The 27,989-nt window shown below is 39.0% G+C and overlaps 1 protein-coding gene across 2 annotated transcripts in view; it reads left to right on the top strand.

Moving 5' to 3' along the window:
* Nucleotides 1-27,989, top strand: part of phip (pleckstrin homology domain interacting protein) — a 158,443-nt gene that overhangs the window by 120,326 nt on the left and 10,128 nt on the right. For both annotated transcript variants that reach the window (XM_052024448.1, XM_052024446.1), the window contains exons 25-35: nucleotides 1,606-1,713; nucleotides 2,835-2,959; nucleotides 4,067-4,149; nucleotides 6,102-6,213; nucleotides 9,358-9,419; nucleotides 13,500-13,655; nucleotides 15,850-15,970; nucleotides 17,535-17,660; nucleotides 20,134-20,209; nucleotides 21,355-21,408; nucleotides 21,909-22,058. In XM_052024448.1, coding sequence (XP_051880408.1) covers nucleotides 1,606-1,713; nucleotides 2,835-2,959; nucleotides 4,067-4,149; nucleotides 6,102-6,213; nucleotides 9,358-9,419; nucleotides 13,500-13,655; nucleotides 15,850-15,970; nucleotides 17,535-17,660; nucleotides 20,134-20,209; nucleotides 21,355-21,408; nucleotides 21,909-22,058 — 1,173 coding nt within the window. The remainder of the gene's footprint in view (nucleotides 1-1,605; nucleotides 1,714-2,834; nucleotides 2,960-4,066; nucleotides 4,150-6,101; nucleotides 6,214-9,357; nucleotides 9,420-13,499; nucleotides 13,656-15,849; nucleotides 15,971-17,534; nucleotides 17,661-20,133; nucleotides 20,210-21,354; nucleotides 21,409-21,908; nucleotides 22,059-27,989) is intronic.

Here is a 27,989-nt window from a genome sequence, read left to right as displayed (position 1 = left end):
AAAATAGAAGGGTCATTGTAATTGGAGCACTTGTCTCAGGAAGTAAAATAGGGCAAGGTTTGCAAATCTGCTACAAAGTACCAGATTGAATTTAATGTAAAATCATGTGAAGTTCTATACATGGGAAAGCATAGAAAATTGCTGCTTTTTTTCCTGAATGATATTGAAATGGCCAAAGGTGAAATTGAAAGAGACCTTGGAGATTTAGGGTGCAGTGGCAAAGTTACTAGTAATACAGAGGCTGAACTAACAATTCAGAGACCTGAGTTCATAGCCCACCAAGGTAGCTGTGGATACACAGTTGATGCGTCAATGACTACAGTTAATGACTGTACTTACATTCATGTAACAATCTGATGTTTCGGATATTAGTCTGTAGTAATGATGACATCAAAATCACCAGATTGCTATAAAAACCCAACTGGGTCACTAATGTTTTTAAGGAGAGGAAATCTGTAATCCGTATACAGTATGACCAAGAGATGACTCCAAACTCTCAGCAGTGTGGTTTACTCTTAGATGTCCTCTGAAATTCCCTACCGCCAGCAGCAATTACTTAAAATTACTCCCCCCACTCATGTTCAATGGCTACGGGATGTTATGTCATATCTAAATTTAGAGAAGATCCGTTGTTCAATTTCTGGATCTAATTTGGACTTCCAAATATTGTGGGGACCTTTTTTGAACTACTTTCAAAACCATTGACCTGGTGCTTAAAGTACATATATCAGCTAATACTATTATGTCTTCAGGGCTTTTTTTTTGTCTTTTTTTTACCAAACAGCTTCGATCTTGGTAGTGGGCTTAGATTTTTTTTATAATAAAATTATTCCAATGTATTAATATTAATTAGTTATCATTTCTGTTTATCAATATGAAGTATTGTGATTTCAGGTGCGACTCAATACAATGTATTTTGTAACATTTTGTTTTTTCTTTTGTTTCATGTACTTTGTATTTTCTATCTGGAATTAATAAAAAAATATTGTGAAAGAAAGAAAATACCTTTAAATTGCTAAAATGGAGAAAACTTGCCCGTACTTGCCTTTTTACTTGGGCTTACTAGCCTCATTCAAATGAATGTGGTCATGTGTGGCTGGCAACAAGTTTCCATTCAGCCACTTAGCTCAGCACATCAGTGTATGCAAGACTTGAGCTTTGCACTTCTTGCAGAATTGTGTGAATTATGCATGAGTAACTGCCAATAATTTAATCTATAATGTATGTGAAAGCTTAAACTTCTTCAGGAATAAAAATCAAATAATACTTTTAAACTAGTTCATTTGAAGAGAATGATTTTATGCATTGTCATCCTTTCCTCAGTTTAGTATTAGGAATGGTATTGTTTCCTCATATTTAATTTCAGCATTGTTGGTATTAACAGAAAATAAATACACATTATGTTTTTTGTAATATTGTACATCTCCCTTGACAAATGGAGGCATTTTGATTGGTCATAGTTGAATTATTATGCATTGGCCAAGGAACTTTTCATTACTGTCTGTACTAAATCATTGTTTTGTAACTTATGTGGTCATTTATATCTGCAGACTCTTGTGGGAATTGCAAACCAGCTACAAATATATTGTTATGTTTGAATTCTAGGTTTACTATTTTCGACAGGGTCACGAAGCCTATGTTGAAATGGCTAAGAAGCTGAAACTTTTTGGCATAAATACTAAAAAGCAGGCATGGCACAAGATGGATTTAAGGGTAATGTATCCTTGGAGACCTGGTAGCAGTTTGTCTGAGATAATTTGCATTATCCTGTTTTGCTGCCTAAACATAAAACATTACAGAACAGTAGTTTGATATTTTCTTAGAATCCAAGGGAGAGGTTTTTTTGTTGTGACACTTCTTAAGATGGTTGGTAGGTGTTCTCTGTTTTCTCTGAATCTAGATGGTTGAAAGGCTGTACCCAATTTTTATGTTACTGTGCTTCAACTGTTGAATCTGAGGAAATGACTCATGATTAACTGTTTTTACAAGTTTTCACCAATTTCCCCCAAAATCTGCAGGTATTTTCTTTCCCCTACAATTGAAGAGGGTACTTTCCATATTGTTTAAATTTAGTTCTATTTGTTGTTTCTCCAACACATTTTTCTGCTTCCTGTTTTAATCTCTTGTGATGATTGTAAGTTAAATGAAAGAGCATCAAATAAACTTGGGGGAAACCCAAATTCCATTGATTTTAATCAATATTTGTGAGATAATAAACACAGTGGCCCGTGAGACAGCGAAGTAACTAGTAGTCAACACATGGATGATTTTACACACAAAATCTAAGGACAGTTAAAATTGTGTGTCTCATATTGCCTCTATCTGCCTTTACAAAAGGCCTTGACTGATATTCATAATCTGATTTAATTTAATCTGGATCGAATTTTCAATGTTGTGTAAGGAATATTTTAGGCATTATATGTTTTTAGTGGACTCGTGGAGTATTTGGTGGACCAACCCCATCTTCTGACCACTTGATGCTCTATGCCATGAGCAGGCATTTATTTTCAAGCAATGTAGGAAAGGGAAAGGGTTGGGGCAGAGTATGTGTGCCATGTTGGACAAACAATTGATCTACTTTTTAGGATTTCTCATTGGGCATTATCTGGCACCTTAAAGATGTAAGTGGACTTTTGTATGTTGCAGGTGCCAATCAATGGAAATAGCAACTACTTGTGTTACGAATATTGGAGGATTTAGAGTGATTTCCAGTGCATGGCTTGCAAAACACTTATTGCTCTGGTGATACTAAAATTATGTGTACTCATCCAAGATGTAGACACAACCAGATTCATGATGGGTACAACTTGGAATATATTTTATATTTTTATCAGGAGCAAGAACTGGTGAAAATTGTTGGGATCAAATACGAAGTGGGACCTCCATCTCTGTGCTGCCTCAAACTGGCATTCCTTGACCCAGACACTGGCAAACTGACTGGAGGGTCATTTTCTATGAAGTAAGAGGCATTTTTAGTAAAATGTAATAATTAGACCTTTTATAAATGGATGTTTATACTTGGCTACATTTGTTATTGATACCAGGGGAGCCAGTAACAACGAATCTGACTAAATATGCTTTTACCCTTGTGGGCTTAAAAGTACTATTGGTGGAAACAAATTCTTTCAGAGCCAGGCAAGGTTTTAGCTTTCACTTTAACTCGGGGAATGATCATAAGGGAGGAAAATGCCCATAATAGCTTTTGCACGAGATCCAGGTGTTTTGAAGTCCCAGGCCTTATTTCAAGGTGGATTCCCATCCAAATCCAGTGGGAATATCTACCTGGCCTGGAGAGGGCAGTGGAACTTCACTGGCCAAAAGCCATGCCCGCAGACCTTTAGGGACTGGCTCTGGTATAAGCCAAGTAGTGGAGGAAGTGGATATCAAGGGTTCAGTTTGGTCAAGGAAAATAAAAGGAAGAGTGAGGCAAGAGAGACCCAGCTAGCTTTGTGGAGTGCTCCTGCACTCCTCCACCAGACCAAAAAGAAACAAAACAGAAAACAGATAATTTTACTTGGCATTTCTGAGTTTCTTTTGGTAACTGTATCAAAACTGCACAATAAGTTCCCAACATTCATATTAACGAGGCCTTTACTTGCATTCATTGTGTGCCCTTGGCATTGTCAAAAATCCCATGGGAATCCAATTTTAACTTATTATTTTCATTTTGGAAGAAACAAACTACATAATGGGATATGTGTTGCCTTTGTGAAGTAAATGAAAATATATATCTGTAAAGAAATAAAATACAATTTGTTATAACCCATTTTATAAAATTGAATAAGGTCAAAATTTCCTCCAGTTTGATTTATCTAGTTCACTGCAAGTTGGTTATGACTCATTTATGATTAGTCATTTCTACTTCTGCATTTGTTACATGATTTCTGAACAAAAAATTATATGAAAATATAAAAAAAGTTTAAAAGTTATAATAACCTTCAATAGTCCCTTATTCAACTGAATTTCTGGCATTTGAAACATCTGCAAAAATATCTGAATATTCTTTATATTATTGTCTAAAAACATGGATTTTTCTTTTAATTATATGTTTTTGTCTTGACTGTAGGTATCATGATATGCCAGATGTTATTGATTTTCTCGTACTTAGACAGCAGTTTGATGAAACAAAAACTCGACAATGGAAAATTGGTGCGTATGGGCAAATTGGGTCATTAGCTGCTGTTTATCAGTGTTCTACTTGGTATTGGTCATGGATTCCAAAGCTCGCTAATTCTGATTTGACCATGAGCTAAGGCCTACAAATTCCAAAATATGCAGTGCTGTCCAGTTTAAAATTGGCTTAACCTGAAGTGGAGCAATACTGTGCGTACTTCTGGGTCGCTCAGCACCTGGCAGACAATTCAACTTGCAGATTTTTGTTTGCCCTTGCACCTTTTATCTGCTGTGAAAATTGTCCAAATGTAACACACAAAATTTGTCACTACCCTGATTTTCAGTCTTTGTGAATGAACGTATGCTTTGTAATGGACTAACTTTCAAATTGCATTTTGTGATCAGTAGATTCTGCTGCCTTCACCAACCCCAAAAACACCTGCGTGGGCTACTTTACTTTGTTTTAAATATTGTAGCCTCCCCTCTAACGTTCATTCTGATTCAGTGTGATTAAACTTTAACTGGTATAGCCAGATATGAAGAGGGCACTGGTTTAAAATGCTGTTGGCCCTAATGAACCTCTTACAAATTGTACATTGAATTTCAGCCTTAATGCATGTTGACAACTCATGGATTTCACAGCTTGGGTATGGGGTTAACTTCTGATCTCATGTCTAGATTTGTAGGTCGAGGGTTTCTTATCTTGTCCTCTTATCCCTGCTGAAAATGACTGAAAATTTGTGTTTGTGCTATTCTGTCTCATTTTCCCATTGAGCACACCAAATGTGTTAAGAATGTGATTGGTAGTGTTCTTGAATCATACTGTACTTTGTAATACATGTCAGTATAAAGCAATGAAGTGTGCCTGGAAATTTGGACACACAGCTGTATTTTTCTTTAGCACTGTGCAACGGAGAAGTAAACTTCTTTCCCTCCCTCCAGAGTGGAGAGTGACTTTTGATAGTTTCAAGGTTGAATTACATTGTTCTGAATGTTCAACTAGGCAATTCTAGTGGCAACACAGGAGACTGCAGATGCTGGAATCTGGAGCAACACAAAAGATGCTGGAGGAGCTCAATGAATCAGGCAGCATCTATGGGCTGGGGAGGGGGGTGGAATGAACAGTCGATGTTTCTAGTTGAGGCCCTTCATCTGGACCCGAAACGTCTACTGTCCATTTCCCTCCGTAGATTCTGCCTGATCTGCTGAGTTCCTCCAGCATCTTGTGTGTTGTTCCAGTTCTAGTAGCAGTTTACGCATAGGATAATGCCGTAGGACAGTGTAAAGCTCCCTTTCAAGCATTGCGAAGGAAATAAGATCAAGTTATACTGGGAGCGACTTTCATAGCATGTTCATGGGGCTTGGTTGAGACTCCAGTTAGTAAAGACTCAAAGTTACCTTTTATTCCCTTTAGTTCTCCAGCACAATTCATCCTCCTGTTTCTCACCCGAGTCTCAGATATCTTGTCTGTTTCCCCTTACCCCTTTCTCCCCTTTCTCCACCCTGCCCCCTCACCATCCACCAACATCCCAGAAAGTTGGCTGAGGCTCATGAATGACCTTCTGATCTTCATTACCATTGCAACTAAAGTTTGCAGCAACAGATCAATATCCAAAACAGTTTTTGGCTTATTGGTGCTGTGACCATCTACCACGTGTATTGGGTGCACTAGAATTTCTATGTCTGCATTATTCTCTCACTCAGTGAACAATGCAATGGGATGTTCATCATTCCCGCAGTTAATAGTTTATAACTGGTTATATGGTTGAACTTCAAAATTATTACTGAAATTTAAATAGTATGTAATAGAGCCAGTAAGACCAGCTAAGTTTTATAAGATTGAATGTTATTGTGTCTGAAATATGGGATTTCTGCAGGGGTTTGGAAAATATTCTTTACATGGCACTCTTGTTTGTTTTGTAATTATTATTACTGTTGCTGTGTTGAGGTTTAACAACAAAATATGAATACATTTGTTTCTGTGATAGGTGATCGGTTTCGGTCGGTGATTGATGATGCATGGTGGTTTGGGACAATTGAAAGCCAAGAGCCCCTACAGCCAGAATATCCTGACAGTCTCTTTCAGTGTTACAATGTCTGGTAAGATGACCAGTACAGTGCATTGCATGCTGAACATAAATTGACTTTGACATAAATTAGGTAGTAACATCATAAAATTACTTGAAAATTAAGAAGCCACTTGGCCTATATATGACTTTTTATTTCATACAACCATAAAGCCTATTATACTAATAGCTACTAACTGTTCCTTGAATAATTCCCATCAAGATGCTCCATGAGTGAATCCAAAGCTTTTGTCTCTGGGAAAGGCAATCCAATAATTAATTCATGAACTGGAAATCTTTATTATTACCACTAAAACACCAAGTAGTGGCTTTGTAGATATTTGTTGAATGTACAAGGTTATTTGGATATGTAAACCTTAACCAAAGGTCTCAAAGTGTAATGAGAATTTGGATCCAAGAGACAAGTAACTAATTGGTAACTAAAATATGTAGGTATAAAAGGGGAATGGATGGTGAAATGGGAGATAGATTATCCCAGTATAAAGCTATGCATTGAATCCTCTATTGCTTCTAGATTATTTTTGTGACATTTCCATCCATCCTAATTTTGGAGGTCAACTGGTTCATCAGACTTGCTCATCAATTTTGTATATTTTCTCTTCTTAGCTACTTCAGATATTCATTCACCATGTCTTCCTTTATTGCTTCTAAAGTGTAATTTATTTTAACTGTACATACTGGAATTAATCTATCCTAATTATGCACATCTTCAAACTTAGTCCAGGTCATCTGGATTTCCTGTTCACCAGCAGCATCCCATGTTTCCCCTTCCCTTACCATCAACACAATCTGTAGTTCTTAAGTTACCTAAAATCTCCCAATCCCAAATTATCATCAGAGTCACCCAAATGTAATTTTAACTCCAAATCCTTTTTATTTATTAATAATGAATTATTGTGGCTTCTGATCACTGGGGGCCCTGGTATATCTGTTTTAAATTGGAATACTCCCTGGGCTAGTATCTGTTGCTGGCTATCTTTTAGCCATTTTCTTACCCTTGAGAATCATTATAGCAAAGTAAATTAAAGTCAGGATGCTGGAAACAGTTAATGATGAAGGGTCTTTGACCTGAAATGTTAACTCTGCTTCCCTTTCCACACACATGCTGCCTGAGCTACTTAATGTTTCCAGAATTTTGTATTTCTATTAGCAATGTAGTATGTTATTTACCTCCAGGCTATATCAAAGGTTATCAGTAGTTCTTCTCAAAAGTGATGACCAACTTACTTCTTTTCAACCAATTTTTGTTTTGTTCCTGTTGACTGTGCAACTCCTGCTGTTGATAATACTGAAACGAAGAGAAGTCTCTGTGGTATTGTTCGAAACGTGCCAATCAGTTTGTGTACAGCAAGTTTCCATGCAACATTTCATTAAAAAATGCTATAAAATGTGTGTCATAGAGTTATATAGCATGGAAGTGGGCCATTCAGCTCAACTTGTCCATGCCGACCAATTTGCCTACCTGAGCTGGTCCCATTTGCCCATAATCCCTCTAATCCTTTTCTTTCCATGTACCTGTCCAAATGTCTTTTAAACTTTGTAATTGTACCCATGTCTACCACTTCCTCTGGCAGCTCGTTCCACATACCAACACCTTCTGTGTGGAAAAAGTTGCCCCTCAGGTCCCCTTTAAATCCTTCCCCTTTCACTTTAAATCTATGCATTCTAGCTTTTAGACTCACTCACTCTTGGGAAAAGACTGTGATTATGCCCTTCATGACTTTATAAACCTCTGAAGCCACCCATCAGCCTCCTACATTCCAGAAAAAAATGCCACAGCCTCTCCAGCCTCTCCTCATAACTCAAGCTGTACAGTCCTAGTAACATCCTTGTGAATTTCTTCTGCACCCTTTTCAGCTTAATGACATCCTTCCTATAGCTTAGGTGACCAGAACTGTGTGCACAAATCAAAACACATCATAAGAACTTTTATTTGAAACTGTCATGTATGAATTTATTATTTCAAGTTACTGTAAAATGTCTTTCACCATTTCAGATTCTATGGTCACAAAACACAAAAGCAGGCACTTTGGCCCACTCTGTCCATGCAAACTATCAAGTACCCATCTATACAAATCCCATTTATCTGCACTTGGTCCATAGCTTTCTGTGCCTTGACATTTCAAGTGCTCGTCTAGGTACTGCTTAAATGTTGTGAGAGTCTCTGCCTCCACAACCCTCTCAGGCAGTGTATTCCAACCACCATCTGGATGAAAAAATTCTTCTTCATGTCCCTTCGAAACCACTTGTTCATTACCTTAAACCTATGCCTTCTGGTTATAGATACCTCTGCTGTGGGGACGAATTTACTACTGTCTGCCATCTCTATGATCCTGATAATTTTGTATACCTCATCAGGTCCTCTCTCAGCATTCTCCATTCCAAGGAAAGCAAGCCCAGACGATCCAGTCTCTCCGTATAACAGAGATTCTCGATTCCAGGCAACAAAATGGTGAACCTTCTCCAGAGTAATGATGTCCTTTCTTTACTGTGGTGACCAAAACTGCAACAGTATCCCTATTGTGTCCTCACCAAATTTTATAAAGCTATACCATAACTTCCCTGCTCTTGTACTCTGTGCCACAGCTGATGAAGGCTAGAGTACTGTACACCTTCTTTACCACCATATCTACCTGTGCTGCCACCTTCAGGGACCTATGGACCTGTATACTCACTTGGGCCCTACAGTTCTTGCTGTTTTTCTCCCATCCTTGTCTTACATTCATTCATATATTCTCATCATTTCGCTATAAATGTTTCCTTTCTTGGTCATCCTTTTTTCTTCTCAGAATCAGCTCATTTTGTTCTCTTATCCCTTATAGTTCTCTCCTTTCTTGTTCTGGTTCCCTTGCTCCCCCATCACCCTTCCTTTCTTTTGCTTTCACTGCACCTTGTAATTTGTCATTCAGACTTCTATGACTGAAAGCTGTGCAGCACTTAAGGAAAGGCACAAGATTTTCCTCTTAAAGTTCTTTTCTTAAGATAGACAACTTTTGAAATTATATGTGCTGTGGAGAACTGATGACATGTATGTCTAAAAAACCACATCTATTTTAAAGGAAAAGAATGTATTATTGAAATCTATTCTGACAAGATTGAGTAAAGGGTAAATATTACAGCAGGCTTTAGAGGCATATTTCTTTCTTTCTACTTCCAGCTGGGATAATGGTGACACCGAGAAGATGAGTCCTTGGGATATGGAAGTGATACCACCTGATGGTATGTACATCTTCTGATCTTTAAAATATTAGGTACTAGATCTATTGATTATGGAAGTGAATAGCAAGTTTTATTTGTGGCCAAAATAGTAAAAATGATTTTTTTTCTTTGTTTTAATTATGTGTCCATGTGTCCATTCATCAGCAACACATGGAGCATTGGAGGAACTCAGCAGGTCAGGTGGCATCTATGGAGGGAAATGGACAGTCGACGTTTCAGGTTGAGACCTTTCATCAGGACTTGCGTCGACTGTCCATTTCCCGCGATAGATGCCGCCTGACCTGCTGAGTTCCTCCTCTGTTTAGTGTGTTGCTTCAGATTTCCAGATTTTGTGTCTCTTGTATGTGTCCATTTGTTTGTTTTCTTTGAGAAACTATTTTGATTTCTCAATGCCAAAATGTATGATGATGGAGATTTCCTGTTAACTGAATCAGAAGAAAAACCACAGTCCCTCACAATGTTGTGTATAAGTCGTGCTTAACCATAGCTTTTGGGGTTAAGGTTAATATAATATGCAAAGCATCTTACTAATTTTACTCAAGTTGCCGTTACAGAAACGGTTATACACAAGTTACAGTTAAGCATTGAATTTGTTGTTTTGCAATTTTTATAACTATTCTTGGGTAAATAGAATCAGGAAAAAAACAGAAATAATGTTTCTTAACTTGTTTCTATGGGAAAGATGGTGGTGTTTTATAATATAATATGAAAATGTTATTGTACTCTTTTGAAGATCGATAAACAAGGAAGTGAAAGTTAATTGCAATTCCTGTGTGAAAGTAGCTGGAGTTAGAATTTTTTTTGTGTATCATGTTTTGAATAAATAATCGACACCTGTCAAACTGATGTGTAGATTAATACCAGCTCATCTCGACCATAAAACTGGTTTCACTGCTGCATTGGGGATGAGTGTGAAGCAGGTCTTTTAGGCCATTAGTTGAGATAATGGGAGGAAATAGAACTGTATTGTATTTAATTATCTCCTGTAGATTGATTGTGGAGTAGGTTTTCTGCAAATAGCGATCTGAATGTGGGTGTTCTTGTGACATGATTTTTTCACGCTTTTCAAAAATAGGAAATGGTTTTACAAATAAATATTTCTAAATGCATTAATGTTATTTTTAGGTAAATACCATTGCATATTATTTCCAAATGTGTCCTTTTAATGCTCTTCCATGTCTGGGTGAATCCTGAGGCAAGATTTAAAGAGGGGGAGAAAGGCATTTATAAAGGACAGGGAAAATGCTAGCATCCTTAAGCTGTTGTTTTTGAGGGGAGTGATTGATGTTGACTTTTGATAAAGTTTGCTTCTGTCTTAATATGATCTAATAACTACTAGGATGAATGCTTAAATTCTGTTCCTCAGCAATGCATTCAACTGAGTAGGGTCGTATCTCAGTAATCTTCTTACTGCAACCCCACCCCCTGGACGGACGCGCGCGCACACACACACACACACACACACACACACACACACACTCCTCACCTTCCCCACCCCCCCTTGTCCCACCCCAGTAGCCATTCAGTTGGCAGTGGAACAACTGCATCGAATCAACTTGGAAGTGTTCTTTTGAGTTATTATGTGTTATTATGCAGTAAATTTCAAACATAGTGCGACGCTATTACAGCGCCAGTGATCGGGGTTCGATTCCTGTTGCTGTCTGTAAGGAGTTTGTACGTTCTCCCTGTGTCTGCATGAGTTTCCTCCGGGTGCTCCGGTTTCCTCCCACATTGCAAAAGACGTACGGGTAGGTTAATTTGGGTTTAAAATGGGTGGCGCGGACTCGTTGGGCCAGAAGGGCCTGTTACCACGCTGTAAGTAAAATTTTTAAAAAAATGATCCATTAGTTATCTGATTGAAATAAATAATTTTTTTTGAATGGTAATTAGGCCATCTATTTTAATATTTAGCATGTTGTAAAATCAGCCACATAGATCAGTTTGTTACAATAAATTTGGTACTGCAGTAGCATTTAATAATCCTGTTTCAATGTTTCTTTCAAATTGTTGAAACAGGATTATTAAAATATCCACATTGCTGGAATGGCACTGTTCGGAATTTCTTTGGTGAGAAATGTTGAGGAGCTGAATTGAGCTTAATTAGGTCACTACTTTTACTTAAAACTCTCGAAGCTTTAGTATTTTGAGAGTTCCTTTAGTATTTCCCGGGGTACATTTACCAATGGAGTTGTCTCTTTACTAAAGTTTTTTACTCAAGTTTTAGTTCTCCTAAAATGTCATGCTTGGATTTCACACTGCAGAATTGCTCAATTTGAAGATATTGACAATTTCAGTTCAACTGTTCCCCAAAACTATTTGATAATATGCAAATATTTAAAATTGAATATTGTAATGACTTTACAACCCCATAGTTATATCTATGCTCAGTAACACAGGTTTCGGTTACAACTTTCATCTTGTAATAGGATGGAAAGTCATTGTATCACTGTTGCAAAGATGTGGGCTGCAACTCAAGTACCTCTATGGCACGTCTCTCTCACTTGCCTGCTGCTTTCATTTCTCTGTCCTCTTCCATACCCACTGCCCTGACCTCCTTTCTCTCTGGGTGCAAACAGAGATAATAATGCCTACATCCTGAAATTTTGATAATCGGAATAAGGCATCCTTCTCATTCCTCCATCATTTCCCAACAACCTTTTACTTCCAACCTGCAGGGCTCATGCCCTGACTCTCTGATGTTTCCTGAATGGTCTCAATCCTCCAAGACCTCTTTGCAACAGGTTAACAGAGTCTTAATAATGTGAATGATAGACTGGGATTCATTTCTAAAGGGATAGAATTCTAAAGGGATTAGAATTCAAAATTAGGCAAATTATATTTAAAAATATATAGTGTTTTGCACATTTTAGCACCTAAAAAGTCAAATTACATGTAACTATTTTGTTTTGGAGTTGCGTGACTAAATAGTGATTTTACCTGGAGCGACAGCTGACAGTTTCCAAGCCACTTAGTGTCACTCTAGAAATTTAACCGGGCACCTCCTGGCGTGTCACCCTTGTGCAACTGATGTGTTGATATTCTTTGTGAGAAATTTAGACTAATTAATGACCATTGTTGGTCGTTCCAGAAACAACCAAGTTTTGCTAAAGCAGGACAGGATCAGGATCATAATACCTTGCTCTGAATCTTCTACCCCCACCCACCTCTGATCTTGCTTCCAACCCTGCAGGGTCTATGCCCTGACTCTGCTGTTTCCTGAATGGTCTCAATCATCCAAGACCTTTTTGCAGCTCTGATACCTTGTGCTCCTTATGATGCCTGACGCTCAGTTTTCTTCTGGGACATGACATCCCTCCATCAACAATTTACTATACACATGGACCCTTCGATTTGCCTGTGCCCTCAACCTAGCCATACTGAACCTCCAGTCTCCATCACCCCTCCCTATCCCACAGTGGCCACTTTACCTGATTGTTGTTACCAATCCCAGGCCCTGAATCCCATTGAATTTCCGTCCATTGCACCTGTCCACCTCCAGCCCTGAGTCTGAATGAAGACTCCCTCAAAGTCCCTGGTCCTGATCCTTGATGAAAAACCCCTACCCTGGCTGTTTATTTTTTTTATTGTTGTCCTGATCCTAGGCTCTGATCTGTATCCTTCAGCTGCCTGGCATCTGTCCAAACTCCAGCCCCCAGACCTGGCTCAGTCTCATTGCAGAAAATCACAACATACAGCATTTTCAGATGCTGCTGAAGTTTGTTGCAGAGATGTGGGCCACAACCCAAGTGCCATTTTTGCATCACATATAGAATTCATTTCAGGGCTTTGATCTCCCATGTCCAAAAATCATATAAAACACAAGCACAAGTGGGGGAAAAAAGATGTGCAGGATACCAAAACTATCAAGAAATGAAAAAGTGTAAATTGAGAGATGGCGTGAGAAAATTCTTTAAAATTATTTACTTTTCACAATCATTTTTTATATGCATGGGTGCACAGTTGTCACATAAATATTTTGTTTTAAATCTTGAGCTATTAATTTTATTTGAATTGTTTTTACCCCTCAAGTAATGAATATGTATAATTTCTGTTGGACCTGCCATGCCTATTGTATTTCAGCTGTTTTCCCCACTGAGCCAGGGTCAAGTGTTCCGTTGACTGCTGCTGAACACAAGGTACAACTGTACAAATCTCAGGAAGGAGAATGGGGCTGCAGAAAGAGAGATGAAGAATGTGAAAGAATTAATGCTGGGATTAGTCAACTCATAACTCTTGGTATGTCCTAATGCAATAAAACAAAAGTAATTAATTTAAAATAATGTCTGACATTGAAATATGAAGTTTTAATGCGTTTTTAAGTTAATTTCACTACTTCGTCCTCTTAAGCCCCAACTTCACCTTACCCAACTTGTGTGCTAATTTTGGTGTCTTCGTTGTACCAGCCAGATCCTGCACAAGAAATCATAGAACTACCTAGTTTTCAGCTGCAGTGTGTGGAATTGACACAAACCATTTTGATCCATGGCACCCATCTCTTCAGTAATGCTCTGCAGCTCAAAAAACTTCAACTCAGATTTAATGAGCTAGATTCCAGAATTCATTCAGCAAGGAGGAGTAAAGTTACCCAGATGTTATGTTCCAGGAGGCAGTTGCACCCTTTCGATTGTTTTACAAAATTGGTCGAGGTAGACATCAGGGTTGTGAGTACAAGTGAGATAGGTATGGGAAGACTGAGAGGTGTTCACTTGGAAGAACATTTCAGTCATTTGGATGGAAGAGTAAAGACATCTTACTGAAATTATATTCGGCTCTGGTGAGACTGTGCCTGGAATATTGTACACAGATTTGGTCTCCTTAATTAAGAAAGGATATTTTTGCAATAGAAGGGGGTTCAACGATTGATGTGCTGGTGGGTTTGTTGTACAAAGGAGGGATTAAGTAGGCTGGGTCTGTGCTTTCTTGAGTTTAGAAGAATGAGGCACAATCTCATTGAAAATTACAAAATTCTTCAAGGGCTTAACAGTGTAGCTGTGTGGATAGTGTTTCCCAAAGCTGAAGAGCCTTGAACCAGGGATCAGAGTCTCAAAGTAAAGAGGCTGGACATTCAGGAAAGAGATGAGAAGAAATTTCTTCATGTGGGGGTACTGAATCTTTGAAATGGTCTACTCAAAAGTGCTTTGGAAGCTTAGTGCTGAATATCTTCAAAAGAGAGATTGATAGGTTTTTGGATGCTAGGGAATCAAGAGACATGGGATCAGTACAGGAAGGTGGTGCTCAGGCAGAAGATCAGCCCTGACCTTGTAGAACGGTGAAGCAGATGCAAGGGGCCAAGTGACCTAATCTTGCTTCTGCTTATATTCTTATATTCAAGCTTCTGTCAGTTCTTTAGTAACTAATTAGGAAATATGGGACATTGACAGGCACTGGTTAAACTCCTTCAATTCTGTTTATCCAGCATTTAAACACAGATATTTGCTGAGATTAATTTTCCTTCATCCTAAACATTACCAGTTACTTAAAAATAATGGACGGTAAGAGTCAGGAAAAAAAAACTAAATGTATTTTTAATACCTTTGTGCCTTCTGAAGTACCTTACCCTGAGGTAAGTGCCCAGTGCAATTGGAGCATCCTTTCTTTGCTCCCTTCTGAGTTACCCGATGAAGTTTTAATTACCTTTAAACAGAATCTGAGATGCCTATCTTAAGTCCAATTGCTGGGTAGAGTGTGGCTTAATTTGAGAGGCAATCCCACTAAATCAGTTCTCACCAAATTTCTGAATTAGGCATGCCCTGTTGATACCTGAATTTGCACTCAGTGAAAAGTAAAATTCATCATCCTGAGTTACTGTGAGCCACTGATGTAGTTTAAAAGGTCAAGTTGGAACTTTGTGCTGCCACACAACTGTTGCTATCCAAGTTCAAACCTATCTTTAGGTGCTGTGAAATTTGCATGTTCTCTCTTTTCTTCTTGGTGCTACATTTTCCTCCCACACCTCCCAAAGGTGAGCTAGTTGGTAGATTAATTGGCTACTGTAAATTTCCCCTATTGTAGTTGGGTAGATGGGTATGTGAGAGAGAATTGATTACAAGGAAATAAGTGGGGGAATTGGACTAATGGGAGAATTCTGAGAGATGGCACAGAATGGCGGCTTCCCCTATCATAAGAAAATATGAGAAATATGAAAAAGCATACTGCTGTATTGAAGATTAAACAAATATTCTTCAGAGCACCATTTCCTTAAATGAGCTTTAAATATAAGGCTCATGCATTTCATTCATAATTTATTTCATTCTAATGTTGATCTCCGCTGCATGAAATGACTTCTGTCAGGAAGGTATGGATAAAAGATATTTCATAGTTGTTAATCTAATCTTTCAATAGATTGAGCAAAGGTGGGATAATTATAATCTAAGTGTTTATACTGGAACTTATATTGTGAATAATGCAAACATGTACAATCTCTTTTCAGATATTGCTGCTCCATTTGTGGCACCTGTGGATCTCCAGGCTTATCCTCTGTATTGTACAGTTGTGGCGTATCCCACAGACCTCAACACAATTAAAGAGAGGCTAGAGAATAGGTTTTACAGGTGAGCTTGCACAGCATTATACATGGGAGAAGGCAAAAATGTATAGCTAGTTACAATTAGCACCTATTGTAGCACTCTATAACATGGATATTTAACTTGGAGATCAAAATTCAGATTTCACTTTTGACTGAGATTTCAATCCAATTGCTGTCAGCTATTTAAGTGAAATGCCCTTTCCCAGCAGGAAAAAACAACTTGTGCGTGGTTCCACTGTCGTTTAGCACCTCGGGTAACTGAGTTAAGGCACTAATGTATTACTACACAAGAGTATAGAATAAAAGGTCAAAGGTTCTTGCTCAGTTTTTCACAGATTGAGGTTGTTATCTCAAGTTCATACCAGAAAGTTGCCCTGAGATGTTATGAAGCTATTCTTGGAGAGGTGAAAAAGGACAGACTGAATGATGAATTTAGCTGCACTGGCTCAGATCTGTCTGTTTCATTAAGGAAGTGATTGACAGATTTACAGGGAGAAAATTTCTTTGACAGCAGATAGGAACTGCCTACAGCCTAGCAAGTCAATTCTTTTTACTGATGGAGGAATGTTTGCAGTGGAAGAACAGCCAAAAGTGTGGATTGTGATTAATATTACGTTGTGAAAAATGTATTTGTCAGAAAATTTTGTCAGTTTTTATATTTTTTAAAAAGAAGATATTCATTGCCAATGTTCACTTTCTCTAATCTCCTCCAGCTCCTCTAACCCTCCAAGATATTGGTTCTTCTCCAATTCTGGTTTGCTGATCATCCTGAACATAATCGTTCCAATAGTAGAGAATGTGACTTCAGCTTCCCAAGTCCCAAGCTCTAGAATTTCTTCCCTAAAGTTCTCCAGCTCTATTTCTTTCTCTTTCTTTGCAGGGTTTCTTAAACATATTGTTTGTCCAAGCTTTTAGTATTCTTTCTTGCATCCCCTTAAGTGAGAAGATTTTATGTTGTTAATGTTCCTGTGAAGCCCATCTGGAGACTTGCAATGTTAAGGGTAATATATAAATACAAGTTGTGACTTTTTTGCTCTCTGTTGAAATTCTCTTTGACACAGTTTTACAGAAAATTTGGTGTCAGTGTTTCCTCTGAGTTAGCGATCTATTGATTTAGGTTTTACTCATGATTTGACCGCATTGAAATTTCAGTTTGCTTTATGTTATATCTCACAATGCAACATTTCCATCATGGAACTTGAATTACAGTAGTGAATATTAAAAGTTTGGAGAACAGCAAGGTTTTCCATCCACTATGACTTTAATACAGTGAAAATTTAGATGTTTCCTTCTGCTTATTTAATTGCCTTCCGTAAACAATAGAACAGTATGTAATGGGTGATTTCCCACCCAGTTATTTTATCTTTTCTCTCCTTGGTTTGTCCTTAGCAAGTAAAAACCAAAGAAAAGAAACTTTTTTTGCTCACATTTGATTGATAGCATGCTGAGTTCACAATTTTCCAGAAGTACCAATATTTTTTCCCTAGCTGGATATATTTTCTCTGACACAGGAATTGCCTGTGCTTATCAATGGTTATTATGGAATAATTTAAGATTCCATGCTTAAGCAAAATGATGCTGTTTTTCAGACGTATGTCATCACTGATATGGGAGGTACGATATATTGAACACAATGCACGTACCTTCAATGAGCCTGGAAGCCCTATAGTTAAATCTGCCAAATTTGTCATCAATGTCCTCCTGCAGTTCATAAAGTAAGTTTTATTTTGATGTATATATAAATGTATTACAGCTAAAAAAAAATCATTCCTGCCTTAAAGTGAGACACTTTGTTCTGTATACAATCTGTGTTATGTTTGTATGTGATCAGTTCAAATATCATGTTCAACAAATTATAATTGAAGAAACATATGGAAAAAATACATGAAAGAAACATAAGAATTAGGAGCAAGAGAAGACTATCAGCTCTGTCATTCATCAAGATCATGACTAATCTACTTCAGCTCCAATTCCTGCATAATCCTCACTTCCTTTAATTCACCTAATATCCAGGAAAATTGATCAATCCCTATCCCTTGAATGAGCTTGATGACTGAACCCCTGCAGTCCTCCGGGATAGATAACTCCACCAATTCACCATAGAGGGAAGAAATTTCTCCTTGTCTCAGACTTAAATGGCCCACTCCTAGTTCTGAGGGTAACCCCTCAGTTCCAGACTCCTCCTTCCTCTCTGCATCCAAGCTGTCAAGGCCTGTAAGAATTTTGCACCTTTCAATGGCATATCCTCCCATTCTTTTAAATTGTAGTGAATAAAGTCTTAGTCTTCTCAATCTCTCCTCATACAACAAACTTGCCATTCCTGGAACCAGTCAAGTGAATATTAACTGCATTCCATGGATGGCAGGTGTATACTTTTTTAGATAAAGAGACCAAAATGATCTCAAAGTGCGGTCTCACCAAGGCCCTGTATAATTTCAGTAAAGCATCTTTATTCTGGTACTCGAATCCTCTTGTAACAAAGGCAAATGATATATTACTTGCTGCACCTGAATGTTGCCTTTCAGAGACTTATGTACACCCAAGGCCCCTTGAACATCAACATTTTACAATCTGTAACCATTTTAAAATACTCCTGGTTTTCCATTTTGTGCACTGAAGTGGTTGACCTCACATTTTTCCACATTTGATTTGAGACTTTGTCGCCAGTCACATAAGAGAACTGTATATTTTCTTCACAGGAAATTCCGTAATTTTCTTCAGTGCAAAGAAGGAATGACAGCTCTAACCAGTTTGTGCTTTATTTTTCTGTAAAACTTCCCTCACAATTTTGACTTTCAAAATAATTGGCAGATAAAAGTTGTTCTGTGAGCATATTAGCATATTTGTGAAGAACTAATTATATGTATTTCTGGTTTTAAAAATGCCCACAACCAGCACATAACAGAAAATCTCACTTCCAAAGTTGACTGATTGCAGCTCTTGGTAATACAACTCATAATATAACAAGCTATGCTGGCTGTGAAATGCATTTGGGACATGCTAAGATTATAAAATATGTTTCATAAATGCTGTGTATAAGAGATAGTAACTTAAATTTTGCTTGAATCCTCTCAGTATTTTTGCATAATTGCCCTGTTAGTGCACATTCAGTTCTATATTAAATCTTTTAATTAATTTCTTTGTGAGATATCACTGTTCAGACTGAATTTACTTCCTATCCATAGCTTCACTGATGATGTTGAGAATCATCCATGTCGTGTGGAATCAGAGCCTCATTAATGCAGTTAAGGTTAGGGATAACAGAATCCTATCTTGATTAACAGAGAACCATCTGTAGCCTTTCATTTTGTTACTGAAATATCACAGTTTCAACTTTTAGGTCAGTGTAGATATTTGTAGTTGTGTAAATTATGCAGTTTTCAGTTGATATCCAAGTATGTTTTGAAACTTTTCTAGAACAAATAGAACAAAGGCCAGCCATGTGAATGGTGTCTGTTGTTCTCCTTTGGGGCCTTATGGAAAATTAAATAGCTCAAAGACTTGAGAACCACTTTCAGATAACCTCCCTTCATGCAGCTGGGAGATCCTCCCCTCAACAGGAATTTTCATGGAATTGAGTTCCAGGAATATTAAAATCTCTTCTGTCATCCAGTCCAGCACTCCAACACAGAAATAGTAGAGAAGGCACTCCAAATATGTCTCCTGATTCCAGGAGTACTAGAAGAAAGGTAACAGATTTGATGCCCAGTTTTATCCAGAGGATAAATATTTCTTAGGTCATAACTTAATGATTCAGAACAGCAAAAACATCCTGCATGTTAAATGCTCAAAAATTGCCCAGTCAGTGCTAATTTTCTATTTATTATTCAATAATTGATTATTCCCCTTTATATTTCATTATGTTAAAATGTTTTCTTGTTTTTAATTTGCAATTCTCATAAATAATTGAATACAAACATTTGAACACCAAGTCCAGCATAATTAAATTTGTACCCTCAGGTAAAGTACTTCAGTGTGAAAATATTTACGTCCTATTTTCCAAATCTTAATGTTTGAAATGTAAATTATAAATTCCCACAGGTCTACAATACCTAGAGAGCGAGAATGTCATTGTATTGCTTTATTACTTTTCCCATGATCTCTGAGCTGTCAGTAGTCCTTTAGTTGATGGACATGCCTTTTGATTATATCCTATTATAACTTAACCTTGAACATCTATTGCTGCAGAGACCAGAGCTGTACTGATATCGTTCCATTTTATAATAACCTGAAGAAGAAAATGATGTCAGATGACGATGATGAGGTAAAATAAGTCTCAGAAAATGAACGACATAACTTGCAAAATAGAGACCATTAAATGTAAATATACATAGCCTTTCTTGATGGCAGGGTGAGTGGACTCAGGCTAGACATAATGGTGTCCATTCTTTTGAGAGGTGCTGGGTTAATGCTCACTCAGTCCTAATATATCCGATTTCATTTGGTGTACCACATGGGAATTTAGGAGTAATAACTGATCTTGGGATGACTAGCTTCAAATGGCATTTTAAAAAAAGTCTAGATTCCTAATGCAGATTGCAGTCTAGTAACTCCCCAGTATAAAATGTACATGTTAATATTTTGAGCAAAAGATAGAATCAGACTCCATGCAATACTCTGTGATTGAATTGTCCGTCTTCATTTGTCAGTGATGACGTGAAGCACGGACAACTGGGATTTGTACTGCTTATGTTGGCCATCCCAGTACCCAATAACTTTGAGTCAGTACTTTGGAGAGAGGGTAAGGAGGCCTCTGTTATGGGTTATGTTATTGCCTCAATTAACAGATCAGTTGTTCCCACCCTTTCTGAACGTGAGCTCCATTTGTTACACTGGATAAAATTTGCACTATGCCCCCCCGACAAAAAACAAATATGTGCCTGATGAAGTTATGAGCTATTCCTTTTAAGGAGTTGCAGTTCTCCCAGGGATGCCTGCTAACTGGTAGCGTGGCAAGTTTTTTAAACTATTTCTTTTCCACTAAATTATCATCATTATTATAGCTTCACACACCCCTTTTAATCCTTGGCATCCCCATCCCCAGAAGACTGCACACTCCAAGTTGGGAACCACTATTAGGTGAAGGGAAAATAGATACTACTAGCAATGAATGGAACCACTAGCAATGCTTTAATCACTAACATTTATCTATATTTAATATCCACACACTTCATGCAGAGTACTTGGAGACTACTAAAACCTCTTTTAATTCTGAATATGCAGTCACCTTAAAGCACTAATTATTTACTCACCAATATGTATGGTGGCACATTACCAATGGAAATTTGCAGCTTATGTTTTGCTTGAAAGTTGCTAGTCATTCTGAAACATTCCATAGTTGTTGTTAAAATGCTTTGGATTTCTTTATAATTGTAAAGTTGTTTTTTTTTCTTTTTTTTTGGTCATTAGGATCATGAGGCAGAGAATTCTGATGTTCCAGGAACTTCTACCAGGAGTACAAAGGTAGTTTGATCGTAGTCTTATAGAACAGAAGTGTCAGTATGCAGGCCCAATGGTGCATCACTTTTACTTGTTAGTAGATTTTTAAGTGTGGTATAAAGAGAAAATATAGGCTACCTAAAATAGCCTATCAAGATACTTCTAAGCATGTGACCTATACCTTATTTCTGAAACTAGCATCTATTTTATCCCAGATGCATCCGTGAGAAAGATGAATGTCAGTGACCTTTGTGTTTTCAAGACATTTTTTTCATAATGTGCTCTGAGGTGGATTTTAAATTTCCTTGGAAATAGAAAGCATTCATGTTCCAACATGTTGTGCACAGAGGGCCTGGTTACAGGTTGGAGCTTGCAGTAACGTCTGATCATAGCTATGCTGTCAAGAGTAGAAACTGCATGGGTCTACATATTTTTCCATCAAAAGTGATGAAGACTCAGAATGGAAGATGCTTAGACATGTTGTAGGTATAATCTTTTAACTTGCTGTGTTTTCCGGAATGCAGGAGTACCGTCCGAGGAGGACACAGCGTAATCGTGTTCGGTCACATGATATAAATGCATGGAAGGAGCGATGTAGAGAGCTGCTGGATCTAATCTTTCAATGTGAAGATTCTGAGCCCTTTCGCCGGCCTGTAGATTTATTTCAATATCCAGTATGTAAATACCTAATTTCCTTTATTTGATTGTGTGCTGTCTGTCCATGTCATTTTTTTTCTTTTAACTAATAGTATGCTTAAACTAAGCTGTATAAAGGCAACTTTTGAATTTCTTCTCAGTGCAGTGACTGAACTTCTGAGAGGGTTACAGAAGTTGGTGCAAGGAACAAGGTTGACAAGTTTAATCACATGGCACATTTCTGTAAATGCAGTGGGACTGAATTGTATTGTAAAATTGAATAAAAATAATCTTATAGCAAGCCTCATTCATTATAACATATTGAGCCATGTTTTTCTATGTGCTTTAAATGCTCACATTGGAAGCATACAAGTGTGATGTTTCTTGTCAGATACACACACAATTGATGATTCCCTTTTGAAATTGATTCATGTAGTTGGCCCAGTTTCGTATTGTGCCATCTTGTTAGTGGCAGCAGTCTGAGTTGGCTGGATGATGGATATTGTTGGAATAGAGCATTGAGAACCATAGTCATAGAGCACAGAAACAGGTCCTTTTGCCCACCATGTTCAAGCTAGCCATCCTTCACCCCAACCCCACTTTATTCTGAACCAGTATACTGTTATACGATACTGTCATGAGACAGATTTGTTATCCACAAAACTACTGTCACAAACTTTTAGCAGGATATCAACTCCCTAGGTAATCAACTGAAGTGTTGTGATACCCTCAGAGCCTCTTCCAGCAGTGGAATCAGGTGATAATTATAGAAAGCTGACATTGAACGATGGATTTTAGAGCTTCCACTGATGTACAATGATTAGATCCAGAATAACCTGATATATTCTATCTTACGATAGTAAGTTAAGCTTTCCCTCAGTTCAGGACCATTTCTGGGTAATCCTTTTCCCTTTCCATAACTAACTTGAAACTTGCAGTTATGGTCACAATCTCCAAAATGCTCTCCCACTGACATTTCTACGTTTCTTGAGAGTTGGTCCAATCCTGCCTTATCTCTAGCAGGACTATCCATGTACTGGTTCAAAAAGCTCCTCCCCTCAATGTCTTTCAAACTAAAACAATTACAGTTAATATTGGAAAGTTGAAGTCCCTAAATACTATAACACTATTACTCTTGCATCTCTTTGTGATACGTCTACGTATCTGCTCTATCTCCCGCTGACTGTTAGAAGGCTTATAATACACTCTACGCAAAGTTCAACCCATATGTTCTCATTTTGAAGAGCCTTTTCGGACATTCTCCCTTATTACCACAGTAATGGACTCCTTAATAAATTTTGCATTGCAATGTCTTTTACTCCCACCCCACCATAACAACTGAAGAATCTATACCGTGGAATGTTGAGTTGCCAGTGCTGCCCTTCTTTCAACCATGTTCCTGTGTAGCAACAATATCATATTCCCATGTGCCAATCAATGATGTAAGTTCATCTATATTACTATTCAGACTCCTAGCATTAAAATAGATGCAATTCAGCCTTGCATTACTCCATGTGTGTTATCATGCCCATATCTGTTCTGTCTAATAGACTGACTGAGTTTTCCTTCTGTGCTTGACTGCACCTGCAAACCGCCCCCCCACCCCAGAAAACAATATTCTGTGTCCCATTCTCCTGCCAAATTAGGTTAAGCTCTCCCCAACAGCGCTAGCAAACCTCTCCGCAAGGATGTTGGACCGGTTCCATTTCAGGTGAAAACTGACCAGCTTGTACAGCTCCCCAGAAACAGTGATCCAGAAATATAAAGCATTCCCTCCTACACTATCCCCTAAGCCACACCTTCATTTGACCCATCATCATATTCCTGTACTAATTAGCATATGGCACCAGAAGTAATCCAGAGGTCCTGCTGTGTAATCTGCGATTAATGTCTTTTTTGCTGTCCTATCTTTTTAACAAGATGGCAATGTCTAAGTGTGAAACTGAGTGCCAGGACTGCCATGTCTATCCATATTGTTTCCCGAGCTGCACAGGAGCATTCGTCTGCAGCTGAATTCTGTGTTCATTCCAAATCAAACAACCAGCTGATAATTTACTGGAGAACTTTTTCGGACATGTGCAGTAAGATAATAATTTAAAAGCAAAAGAAAAATTGTATTTCAATTCCAGTCAAAATGTTAATGTATTTTTTAAAATCTTCACTGGTATGTGCACTTCCAGCATTTTCTATTTTTATTTCAGGTTTCAGTAAATCTGAAAATGGTTAGTGCTGCCTACAGCAAGAATCACAGGCTATCTTATAACCATAGAACAATACAGCACAATACAGGCCGTTCAGCCCACCATGTTGTGCCGACCTTCAAACCACTCCTAAGACTAACCCCTTCCTCTTAATCTTCCATATGCTTATCTAACAATCTCTTGAATTTGACCAACGTATCAGCCTCCACCACCACCCCAGGCTGCGCATTCCATGCACCAACCACTCTCTGGGTGAAAAACCTCCCTCTGACATCTCCCATGAACTTCCACCCCATTACCTTAAAGCCATGGCCTCTTGTATTTAGATTTGGTGCCCTGGGAAAGAGGCACTGGCTGTCCACTCTATCTATTCCTCTTAATATTTTGCACACCTCTATCATGCCTCCCCTCATCGTCCTCCTCTCCAATGAATAAAGTCCTAGCTCCTTTAGTCTCTCCTCATAATCCATACTCTCTAATCCAGGCAGCATCCTGGTAAATCTCCTCTGCACCCTTTCCAACGCCTCCACATCCTTCCTATAATGAGGCGACCAGAACTGGACACAGTACTCTAAGTGTGGTCTAACCAGAGTTTTGTAAAGCTGCATCATTACTTCGTGGCTCTTAAACTTGATCCCACGATTTATGAGAGCTAACATCCCATAAGCTTTCTTAACTAACCTATCCACCTGTGTGGCAACTTTCAGTGATCTGTGGATATGAACCCCCAGATCCCTCTGCTCCTCTGCACTGCCCAGAATCCTGCCATTTACCTGTATTCCACCTTGGAATTTGTCCTTCCAAAGTGTACCACCTCACACTTCTCCGGATTGAACTCCATCTGCCACTTCTCAGCTCACCTCTGCATCCTATCAATATCCCTCTGTAAGCTTCGACACCCTCCACAACACCACTGCTTTGTGTCATCTGCAAACTTGCTAACCCACCCATTCACCCCCTCATCTAAGTCATTAATAAATATCACAAAAAGTAGAGGTCCCAGAACCGATCCCTGTGGGACACCACTAGTCACATCCCTCCAATCTGAATGCACTCCCTCCACCACAACCCTGCTTTCTACAGGCAAGCCAATTCTGAATCCACACGGCCAAGCCTCCCTGGATCCCTTGCCCTCTGACCTTCTGAAGAAGCCTACTGTGCGGAACCTTGTCAAACGCTTTAATAAAATCCATGTAGACCACGTCTACTACACTACCCTCATCAATCTTCCTGGTCACCTCCTCAAAGAACCCTATCAGGCTAGTGAGGCAAGATCTACCCTTCACAAATCCATGCTGGCTGTCCCTAATCAGTCCATGATTCTCTAAATGATCATAGATCCTATCTCTTAGAATCCTTTCTAGCAGCTTACCCACCACAGACGTAAGACTCACTGGTCTGTAACTCCCTGGACTATCCCTACTACCTTTTTTGAACAAGGGGACAACATTTGCCATCCTCCAATCCTCCAGTACTATCCCCATGGACAACGAGGACTCAAAGATCCTAGCCAACGGTTCAGCAATCTCCTCCCTCGCCTTACGAAGCAGCCTGGGGAATATTATGTCAGGCCCCGGGGACTTATCTGTCCAAATATTTTCTAACAGCTCCAACACATCCTCTCTCTTGATATCAACATACTCGAGAACATTACCCTTACCAGCACTGTCCTCAGCATCATCAAGACCCCTCTCCTTGGTGAATACTGAAGAGAAGTATTCGTTGAGAACCTCACCCACTTCCACAGCTTCCAGGCACAGCTTCCCACCTTTGTCTTTAATCGGACCTACCTTTACTCTAGCCATCCTTCTGCTCTTCACGTACGAGTAAAAAGCCTTGGGATTCTCCTTAACCCTACTCGCCAAAGCCTTTTCATGTCCCCTTCTCGCTCTCCTCAGCCCCTTCTTAAGTTCCCTCCTTGCTACTCTATATTCCTCACGAGCCTTGTCTGATCCTTGCTGCTTACACCTTATGTATGCTGCCGCCTTCTTCCTAACTAGTTTTTCCACCTCTCTTGACACCCATGGTTCCTTCACCCTGCCATTCCTTCTCTGCCTCACCGGGACAAATTTATCCCTAACATCCTGCAAGAGATCCCTGAACATTGACCACATCTCCATAGCACATTTCCCTTCAAAAATGTCATCCCAATTTACACTCTCAAGTTCTCACCTTATAGCCTCATAATTCGCCTTTCCCCAATTAAATATCTTCCCATCGTCCTTGCTCCTATCCCTGTCCATGACAATGCTAAAGGTTATGGAGCAGTGGTCGCTGTCCCCCAGATGCTCACCCACCGAGAGTTCTGTCACCTGACCCAGTTCATTACCTAAAACTGGATCTAATATGGCATCCCCTCTAGTCGGCCTGTCAACATACTGTGACAGGAATCCGTCCTGGACACACTTAATAAACTCCGCCCCATCTAAACCTTTGGCACTAAGCAGGTGCCTATCAATATTTGGGAAGTTGAAGTCTCCCACTATAATAACCCTGTTATTTTTGCATCTTTCCAAAATCTGCCTCCCAATCTGCTCCTCAGTATCCCTACTGCTACCAGGGGGCCTATTAGAATACTCCCAGTAGAGTAACTGCTCCTTTCTTATTCCTAACTTCCACCCATATTGACTCTAGAGAGGATCCTTCTACATTATCCACCCTTTCTGCAGCTGTAATACTGTCCCTGACCAGTATCGCCACCCCTCCTCCTCTTCTTCCCCCCCCCCCCCACCATCCCTTTTAAAACACTGGAAACCAGGAATATTCAATATCCACTCCTGCCCTCATGTCAGCCATGTCTCTGTGATAGCCACAATATCATAGTCCCATGTACTTATCCAAGCTCTCAGTTCATCTCCCTTATTCCTGATGCTTCTTGCATTTAAGTAGATGCATTTTAGCCCATCTGCCTTACTACTTTTATAGCCTGTACTCTGCTTCTCCTTCCTCAAAGCCTCTCTACCTGTTAGATCTGACTTTTCCCTATCCCCCTCTTCCTCTGACCTACTCCTCTGGTTCCCATCTCCCTCGCAAACTAGTTTAAACCCTCCCAAACCACCCTAGCAAACCTGACTGCAAGGATATTGGCCCCCCTTAGGTTTGGGTGTAACCCGTCCTCTCTGTACAGGTCCCACCTTCCCCTGAAGAGATCCCAATGATCCAAAAATCTAAAACCTTCCCTCCTGCACTAACTTCTCAGCCACGCATTTATTTGCCATCTCCTCCTATTCCCACCTTTGCTATCATGTGGCACTGGCAGTAATCCCGAGATAGCTACCCTTGAGGTCCTGTTCTTCAGCCTTCTGCCTAGCTCCCTAAACTTACTTTTCAGGACCTCATCCCTCTGCCTACCTATGTTGTTGGTACCAACATGAACCACGACTTCTGGCTGATCTCCCTCTTGCTCAAGAATCCTGTGGACCCGATCAGAGGCATCCTGGATATTTGGGATATTAATTTTTATCTTTTTTTTCTGGCATTTAAGATAAGATATCTTTATTTATCACATGTACATCAAAACACACAGCGAAATGCATCTTTTGCGTAGAGTGTTCTGGGGGCAGCCTGCAAGTGTCACTACGGTTCCAGTGCCAACATATCATGCTCACAACTTCCTAACCCATATGTCTTTGGAATGTAGGAGGAAACTGGAGGAAACCCACGCAGTCATGGGGAGAATTTACAAACACGTTACAGACAGCGGCTGGAATTGAACCTGGGTCGCTAGCGCTGTAATAGCATCACGCTAACCGCTACACTACTGTTCCT

This window comes from Pristis pectinata, chromosome 10, assembly GCF_009764475.1.
Source record: "Pristis pectinata isolate sPriPec2 chromosome 10, sPriPec2.1.pri, whole genome shotgun sequence".
In the NCBI taxonomy this organism is placed as follows: domain Eukaryota; kingdom Metazoa; phylum Chordata; class Chondrichthyes; order Rhinopristiformes; family Pristidae; genus Pristis; species Pristis pectinata.
Note: the sequence above shows the minus strand (reverse complement) of the source record. Positions and strands in the feature narration are given on the sequence as shown.